This window comes from Alosa sapidissima, chromosome 2, assembly GCF_018492685.1.
Source record: "Alosa sapidissima isolate fAloSap1 chromosome 2, fAloSap1.pri, whole genome shotgun sequence".
NCBI classification, from domain to species: domain Eukaryota; kingdom Metazoa; phylum Chordata; class Actinopteri; order Clupeiformes; family Clupeidae; genus Alosa; species Alosa sapidissima.
Window position 1 is genome coordinate 28,390,580 of NC_055958.1, and position 10,000 is coordinate 28,400,579.

Sequence of the window (10,000 nt, forward strand, 5' to 3'; positions counted from 1 at the left end):
CACACCTACTGTTGAGACTGAGGGAGTAATGGTGGGCGGTTGGAGTAATGCAATTTGGAGAGTCATCAGACTCGATTAAACGATGCCGGTGTTCCCAGGGAGTGGAGCTGATTGACAGGCAGGTTCCAGTCAACCTCTTGAATACATCAGCTCACTCCTTTATAATAGTGGTCTTCATGGAGGATGGGTCTCTCCTGATCGAAAGTCATCAGTCTGTGACCGTCTCTGTGTGTGTGTGTGTGTGTGTGTGTGATGAAAGGGCTTTTCCTTATATGAGAATATAAATTGCTTAGGAGGCAATCTGTTTGGTGCAGAGTTCTAGTGTGTGTGAGAGTCTGTTTGTGCATACTTTACCTTCCCCATCTACTCTGTGTGGGTGTTTCTTTGTGTTTGTATGCCGTGTGTGTGTGTGTGTGTGTGTTTCTTTGTGTTTGTATGCCGTGTGTGTGTGTTTCTTTGTGTTTGCATGCCGTGTGTGTGTGTTCCTGTCCTCCTTTTGGCTGGCGGTCCCAGCGGAGGTGAGTCTGCCATGTCTTTGCTGCCTCAGACAGAAGTATGTCTGACTCCTTAGCCCATAAACCACAAGCCAATACTCTCTCTCTCACACACACACACACACACACACACACAAAGAGAGACCTTCACGACCTCACACACCTTCACTCTCTCTCTTCTCTTCATCTTTCTCTCTTTCCCCCTCTATACTGCTTCAGCTTTCACTCTCTCCTTCTACCCCCCCCCCCCCCACCCCTCTTCTCAGGGTGGGGGGGGTCACACACAGGAGAGGCACACATTCAGACAACCAGTTAAATAAGTAGCTTAGTTACACATTAGGGCTGGGCGATATGGCTGAAAACTGTATCACGATATAAGTAATTCATATCAGTCGATATCGATAATTATTGATTTTTTTTTTTTTTTTATTGAATTAAAATCAGAGGCAGGTTAAGTTTAAAATTAACCTTCCTCTGATTTTAATCACCTCAGTTATCAATAAAAGCAAACAGGGAAAATAGCAACACAATCATGAAAAACACTCAAATAAATAAATGTGCACATAAGTCTGAATGAAAAGCAGCACTGGTTGAGGCCTGGAAATATTACAAAGTAGCTTAATTTGCTAGTTTATCATAGTCTACTGGTTAAGACTGTTCAGTTTCCCCACGTGTGTTTAAGTTTCAAATGAATACCTTTTCCTCTTGGGACAGGCCCGTTTGAGTCTTGGAAAGTACTTTCCATTTGCATCAGGATTGAGATGATTAGAACTTAGCAGTCAATTTGAATGCAACAGTTTTGAACAAATTCGTGCAGCTTGCTAATGATGCTAACCGGATTTAGTAGAAATTTAGCCAGTCGTTTTGCACGATTGTGAATGTTTGGATTATGTGCATGCTGGAGAGAGAGAACTCATTGAGGGTCTGTGTTGAGGTAGGCCTACTTCTGTCGCCTACTCTGGTAGAGTTGCACATAGCTATGCAAGATATATTTAGCCTATTTATTTATGGACAACGTAAGGAGGTGTGTGTTGCTTTTAATTATCGAATGTTCTATCGAACATATTTTTTTATTGATATGGATTACATGTCTATTGCGATACTATATCGCTATCGTTTTATCGCCCAGCCCTAATGCCCATGCTCACACACTCTCTCATATAGGCTACAGTGTATATTCTTAGTCTTTTTGGACAGAAAAGCATTTACACACACACACTTATACACACTAGTGTTGTCACAATACCAAAATGATGATACCAATACTGAAATGATTCCATGGCAGAAACCACTAATCACTAAGTCCAGTAATGGTGTAGGCCTAGGACATGGAACTTTAACATTCTTTCTTTTTCTTTGTAGCTGCTGAAAAACATCCATCTTTTATTAAAACCTGATTAAAGCAGCACATGCTTTAATGCACACACACACACACACACACACACACACACACACACACACACACACACACACACACACACACACACACACACACACACACACAAACAAAAAACACAAACAAAAAACACACACACAAACATACACCTCAAATTACATAATTACAGCATAAGAAGAATGAGAAGAGCGTTCTGCTTAGAGTAGAGAGATTAGTTTCCATGGTAACCTGGCACTGGACGCTTCGCTCAGTGAGCAGTAGTCGGGCAAAGAGTGTGTGTGTGTGTGTGTGTGTGTGTGTGTGTGTGTGTGTGTGTGTGTGTGTGTGTGTGTGTGTGTGTGTGTGTGTGTGCGTGTGCGTGCGCGCGTGTGTGCGTTGAACTGCTTTTAAGCGATAGCTCGGCTGTAATATTTCTCCTGGTCATCGGTCAAGACTCCCCTCCGGTTGCCGGCCCAAATGAGGTCTATTAGATACCATTGTAGAGCGCACACACAGCCCATCAAAGCAGGCCAATCTGTTGTGTGGCTTCAGTGGACAGTTCCTTACACACACACACACACTCCTGCCCGTAATCAGCAGTCAGACCTTTGCTACCGTAACCATTGGCAATAGCCCTCTCCAAATGAGTGGTTTGCTTTCTCCAGCCTTAGCCCCACCTGTCCATCATTCCATCCCTCCATCCCTCCATCCATCATTCCATCCATTCATCCCTCCATCCATCCATCCATCCTTTCATCTCTCACTCTGTTTGCGGAGAGCGTGGAGGGTGTAGAGGGGCAGCACCACGTTGTGGAAACATGGTCCTGAGAGAGAGAGAGAGAGAGAGAGAGAGAGAGAGAGAGAGCGACCGAGCGCGAGAGAAAGAGAGAGGGAGATCTGGGATTGTGTTTAGGATGAATGCCCAAAACAACAGTGGCTGGGCACTACACGGACCCAGCCCAGCCCTGGGTCTCTCCAGCAGAACACCCGGGATGCCTGAGGTCCTGCTGTGGGAGGCCTCCACTGTGTGCCCAGAGTGTGGATTCTACTGGACACACACACACACACACACACTCAGAGAGGAGGGATGGGACTGTGCTCTTCTCATGGAACATGGATCAAAATAGGACCAACAGACACATACATGTACACACACACACACACAGACACACACAAAGGAGGGATCTTGATCTTCTCATGGAGCATGGATCACATGCACAAACCCACACATCCATGTGCACAGACATTTGGGCCAGCACAAACACAGCCTGTGTGTGTGTATTTGCTGAAGAGCTGGTTCTTTTTTTATGTTTAGGCATGCAGTTGTGTGTGAATGTTTGTTTTTTGAGGGATGAGTAAGTCAAGTGGGAAAAGTGTAATCACAGGGCCTAAGACAGAGAGCAGAAAGAGTTGGAGAAAAGACACACACACACACACACACACACACACAAAATGTGTTTGATATTCATTAAGTATTAAATTATCCTCTTTCACTTTCTTGCTGTCGGTACACTCTCTCACACACCCGCCGTGTTTGCTCGTCACTGCTGACCGCTGTAGTCAGGCACCTGCTAGCAGTCGCTCCGCCTCGCAGACAGGGAGCGAGGTCGTGGCCAGGCCCTAGAACAAAGCATGCTGGGTAAAGGCCATCTCCGGCCACCGCCTCTCTCCCACCTGCCTCACATCAAAGCCCCTCTTCCTCCGCCTCCTCCTCCTCCTTTTCTCTCATCTCTTTCTCTCTCTCTCTCTCTCTCTCTCTCTCTCTCTCTCTCTCTTGTTCTCTCTCTCTTCTATCATGTTGCCATGATCTCCGCTCTCTTCTCTGGGGTTCTGGCGTTGTCTCAGAAAGCAGCTGTGCTCACCCCACACTGGGCCGCAGTGACCCGTTCCCCTCTCCACACACACACACACTCTCCCTCTTTCTCTGTCTCTCTTTCTTTCCAACAGTCTCGCCTCACAAAGCCGAGCTGTTGGGATTTGTTTCTCATCCCTCTTTTTATCCCTCACTCTCTCTCTCTGCTTTGTTTGTGTTGCTGGGCCAGTGGGTCTGAAGCGTTCTCTGGCGTCTGTGAAGTGAGCTGATGGTTTTGATGTGATGCAGGCAGTATGAGAGGAGAGCTTTTCACAAGAACCAACATCTCTGGGCTGCATCCCAGCCTGATTATTGACTTTTATTTCAATCATGAAGTGAGTCAGACCACCTGAGAGTCATGCTGAGTGTGTCTGTGTGTCTGTGTGTCTGTGTATGCACACGCTTTCCCAGAAGTAAAAAAGCCTGCTACCTTTTATCTTAGCGATGCCTTTACACAAAATCAAGGCCCTTGGCTTATTAAAACTGTTTACAATGTTGAGATTGCCTGTGAGAGAGCCTCACTTCTAATGGGTTCACTGAGAATTGTGTTCCTTACTCCTGTTTGGTAGTTGAAGGCTGATGCATGAGTGGGGAATGACTGCACCTGCAAGCCTTTAGTACACCCGTGCTTTGATGTTTATGTTTATGTGGCTGCTCCATGTGTCCTGTGTCTCAGTAAGTTGGTGTACAGTATATACCCTTCTGAAGCAATGCCCATATACTTAACACCTTTTGAAGTCTGTCTGTCTGGTGGTGCAGTGATGCTGACCTATTTCTCTCTGTGTGTGTGTGTGTGTGTGTTTCCAGATGATGAAGCATGCGTGGGATAGCTACCGCCAGTACGGCTGGGGCCACAACGAGCTGAAGCCGCTGGCCAAGAAAGGACATTCCACCAACATCTTCGGTGAGCCACTTTCACCTATTGGACAGCTATGCACATGCACACACTCTGGCTGGCTGTACAACAATCTAAATGCATACATTTACACACATGCATATCTCATACACAGTATATACAATGTGATAAAACGTTCCGATATGGCTTAGTATATTTATCTAGCAGACACACTCAGTCACTGCCAATTCATACTGGCTGTATGAATACATGGAAACTTAAAAGCAAGCACACAATTAATTTGCATTTGTATGCTTGCACACGTGCATAAATAAACTGGATACAGGATGATGTTAAATGTATAGCTGTGTGATCTAGCATGGTATATTTGCAGAGCGTTGTTCCAGTCAAATAAACAAAGGAAATAAATACATAGACATGAACAATACACACACACAGTTGCAATCATGATCATGCATGAATGCAGCAACAAATTAGCTTGTGGTTTGTTCTATCCACACACGCTGAATGTTACCTTCACGGCATTGTGGCTACTACCACACACACACACACACACACACACACACACACACACACACACACACACACACACACACGGCCTGGTTTCCTCTGATCTTTGGTGTTGTTCTGCTGTGCAGCTGTTTTCTGAGATAAATATGACCAGACAATGTGGATTGAATCTCAATAGTTGTGTATAGATTGTGTGTGTGAGTGTGGCAAGACTGTGTGTGTCTTGGTTCATATGTGTCTGTTTGTGTTTGCTGAGTGTGTTTGTTAGCATGTGATTGGTGCGGGAGATCGAGGCAGTCAGCTTATTGAGCAGAAAGTGTGTGTGTGTGTGTGTGTGTGTGTGTGTGTGTGTGTGTGTGTGTGTGTGTGTGTGTAAGCAAGTATGAGAGAATGTTGTGTGTGTGTCTGTGTGTGCGTGAGAGGGAGTGAAAGAGAACACCATGTTGGAACAGTGATGACTTCAGATAGGCTCTACTCAGTCTGAGGAGCCCCTTGTGGATACTACTCTCAGTAAACACACCCACACACACTCTCCCTGTAACACACACACACACATTCTCTCTTTCTCCCCGTCACTCTATCTCTCTCTCTCTCACACACACACACACACACACACACACACACACACACATTCTCTCTTTCTCCCCGTCACTCTATCTCTCTCTCACACACACACACACACACATTCTCTCTTTCTCCCCGTCACTCTATCTCTCCCACCACACACACACACACACACACACACACACACACACACAGAACTCCCCTTCTGCCCAGTCCCTTGTCTGTAACAAGCCCATCTGATGTCTGTGATTTTCCCCCATCCTGTGGATGTGGGTGGAAATGGGGCCAGCGCTAAGACTCTGTGTTTGCCGACTCCCGCCGCTAATCTGGGCCCATGTTAGCATTGCCTCCACTCCTCGGCACCTCTGATCTCCATATCATGGGAATCTGCCCGGCCTCAAAGGCATCTTTATCTGCGGGTTGGCTCAGCCGCTCCAGTGGAGATAGGAGTACTGTAACACAGCTGGCTTGTGGTCATTTAGCATGGAGGGCTTAAGGCCCGATCATCAGAATGATTACTGGAGCGCTGTGTCTTGTGTGGCCGTTGTTCCGTTCGTTTCCTCATTCAGTTTTCCATTTCATTCATGCATCCGTCTTCCCCACAACACAAGCAGACTTAAAACCTAATGAAGTGGCCAACAGCAGTAGCATGGTTGCCATGGTTTCTGGTTGGCAGTGTCTTTTGCCTCGACCATTTGTGTCCGTGTCATTTCGTCCCGGCCCATGCTGGGACCCTGTAGATCACTGTGTGGACGTGTGGACCGGAGCACCCTGGATTTCAGGCAGCGTGCTGTGGTGTGTGAGTTGACCTTTCGACCCCAGCCGGCGGTCAGAGCAATCGGAGAAAACAGATCGGGTGTTGGCTCGGCTCGTCTGATTGCAGTCCTGTGGGTGGTGGGTTAGGGCTCGTATGCGTGTTTTGACCGCTTCCTCTGTGATAGGAGCCAAGACCATCACTCCGACTGCCAATGGTTTTATCAGACGTGGTGTGAAACTGTAAACATAGTCGGACATTTAGAGAAAGAGATAGCGAGAGCAAGACAGAAAGAGAGAGAGAGAACATGCGAGAGAAGATGAGGGTTAGAGCCGCTAGGCTGTGAATATTATTGCAATAAAACTTGTAATCATTTTTTTAAATGCACCTCCAATTTCACATTGCTCTTAATAGACATCATAAAGTCCATCATTATTCTGGCAGAAAAAAGGCTTTTCACTCCTACGAGACACACACACACACACACACACACACACACACACACACACACACACACACACACACACACCTTTTTAACACTCTTATTAACATCCTGCATTTCCCTCTTCAGCAGCCCTTTTGTTGATGGTTATTTTGTTCCTCGTTAATTGCTTGTCGTTGCATACCTCAGTGTGTTGATGTATGCGTGCATATGTCATGCCAATAATTATGTGTGGATTGGAAGAGATACGCGAGTGTGTGAGTAGAATAAGAGATGAGGCCCCAGATTGATCACATAAACGTCTTGCAACAGAAAAGAGAGCGCAGGAGAGAAGGTGTGTGTGTGTGTGTGTGTGTGTGTGTGTGTGTGTGTGTGTGTGTGTGTGTCCTGAGCCGTAAGCGGGCCTCCAGATCACGGTCACTGGAAGAGCCTACTTTACTTGCACACAGGACATCAGCTCAGATTGCATAGATAGACATATATGTGCACAAACGTTTACACACACACACACACACCCAGGTCTCACCCTTGCGCCATCGGGTAAGTGCTTTACCGACTGCTTTTCACTGTCAGTCCCACCCGTATATATACACACATACACATTTGGGAGTATATTACACTGCCTTGCACGCCATCCAGTGTTGTGTGTAACGCGTTACAAAGTAACGAGTTACAGTTACGTAACTACTTTTTCGAGTAAAAAGTAGTGTAACACACTACTACTGAAAATTTGGTAACGTAACATAGTTCCTTTTTCATATCGGCGCAACGATACTTTTCCCAGGCAGGGAATTTTGAGATTTCACAGCGACGCTGCTTTCTCAGCTGCAATAGGCAGCCTACTGTACATGACAGAGGCTGGTAGCATGAAGTGCAATCATAGCTCCACTGTACGTGACAGAGGCTGGTAGCATGAAGTGCAATCATAGCTCCACGGTACGTGACAGGGGCTGGTGGCAATGAAAAGCAATCATAGCAAGCGAGACTCCGCCAACGCTAACTCCTGAGGGATGGAGGTATTCACATTACTTCAAACTCGTTGAAACTAAGGGAAGGAATGTGAGTGTTAGTTGTAGCCTACACTGTGCCCTGATTTTGTCCACTGCCGTTAACTCAACTGTCAGCTTATTGATACGATTTGCACTAGCTTTGCACCAAATTTCGGATGAGCGCCTGTTTAATGAAAGAGCATAAGTCTATAAAATAAGCCCTTATATATTTTGTGTTCACCTATATGCCCAAGATGTATCGAGGCTATGTTATTTGATATTGTTTCATAGGGCTTTAGTGGTGGTGTTGAAGCCTATAAGCCCAATGTTTTCTGTTTGTGGCATTTTTTTATAATAAAGAGCACAAAAGAAATACCTGTTACGTCCTCCATAGTAGAACTTTATTTAGGCCTACACATTTAGGAACAGATATTGGGTTCTGCCCAAAGTCGAGCAACGTAAAAGTAACGTTAAAGTAACGAGTAACATAAAAAAAAATTACTTTCCATAGAGGGTAACTAAGTAAAGTAACGGGTTACTTTTTTGAGAAGTAACAAGTAACGAGCAAACACTACTTTTTAAAAGTAACTGCCCCAACACTGACGCCATCACACACCACATTTTCTCTCCCCTAGTCTGCCCCCTGTGGTGAGAGCCAGTAATACGTTAGTGTTTCCTTTGAACTTCAAATGAAACCAAAATCGGTTGGCCATATTGGCAACATTGGAGCCGGAGTCTGCCCAGTAAGTACTACTTGTTGGAACTAGAGCATCAGCCCAGTCCAGCCCAGAATTGACCACATATTGTATAAGTATCCGCCATGTTTTGTTGTTTTGTTTTGCTTCCTATTGGTGACTGCTCATATGTTCCGTACTGCTCATATGTTCCGTACAGTCACTGCCTCCACAAACCTCTACATACACATGTAGATAACATTTAGAAAAAACGCCTCTCTGATCATCTCTGCTGTCAGCACATGGCAGCTCTGCCTGTGTGAGTCCGTCTAATAGAATCAGCATGCGCTAGCTCAGCTCAGTGAGTGTCATGAAGTATCAGGTTGCCGGGGGGGGGCATATACCGCTCTCTCCGCTGAGGTAACTTGTGTCAAGCACAGCACCTCAGCCAATCCCCTCACAGCAGGAGACTAGTCCTGAGTCAGCAGCAGTTAAAAAGACCTCCCGTGACCCAGATCCGGGGTTAATGTCGGATAAGGATTCCATAAGATGACCGGTAATGAAGGCTGGGGGGGAGACGAGTTGAGGCTCATGGCCCTTCACATCAAACAGATGTATGGATCGTACTGGAACATTCTATTGTTCCGACGAAGAACCTGACATCTGGAGTTTTCTCTAGAGAACCTTGGGGAGTCACTTGAAACCATGATTTAAAAATTGTAAAGAGGTTCTAGTTGGAAGTGCTCCAAGTTTTTTAGTCTAGGACCAGGTAAGCCGATTCCTAGTCTCGGCACTCTGAGACTGAGAGACTGATGGACTGTCAGTGACCAAGTGACCGATAGGAGGGACTCACTGAAAGGCCAAAGGGCTATGGTCCGTGGCCGTAGTGGTTGCCATAGTGATTACTGTGGCCAGACAGGCTTAGTAGTGTATATGCATTCCTCCCTATTGAGAGTGGAAGCCTGTCAGATTAGAGCAACAAAAACTAATCCCACACACAAATAAGTGAAGACACACACACTTCAGTACTCAGTATGCATGTATGGTCATGTACGTAGAAAGAGATCATGCATGCAAAATCTCTGTTACACACACACACACACACACACACACACACACACTCAAATGCACCCAAGACAGGTGTGTATTCAGTGTTCCAAAAGGACTACTTCTCATCCTCTCTTGGAGTTATGATCTTAGAGCTGCTCTGATACTGACGTGTGTGTGTGTATGTGTGTCTGTGTCTGGTTGTGTGTTTTACAGTGATGTGTCTCTGTGTAAGTATACTGTATGCATTCCATAGACTTAAAGGGTGTATCCCTGCATTGTGTGTGTGTGTGTGTGTGATTGGCATCTAGGTCAGTGCTCATTGTTGCATCGTCCCACATGACTTCCCATAGAACCCAGACAGGACTAGAGCGTGCTGGGAAGAGGAAGACACTGTTGGCATGGAAACGCCCTTCCTTAGCAAAGACAAACTTGTGTGTGTG

General features: G+C 45.9%; 1 protein-coding gene across 1 annotated transcript in view; it reads left to right on the forward strand.

Annotated features, from left to right (window-relative positions):
• Window positions 1–10,000, forward strand: part of man1a2 (mannosidase, alpha, class 1A, member 2) — a 109,544-nt gene that overhangs the window by 36,876 nt on the left and 62,668 nt on the right. Inside the window, exon 4 of the mRNA XM_042078319.1 lies at window positions 4,529–4,625. Coding sequence (XP_041934253.1) covers window positions 4,529–4,625 — 97 coding nt within the window. The remainder of the gene's footprint in view (window positions 1–4,528; window positions 4,626–10,000) is intronic.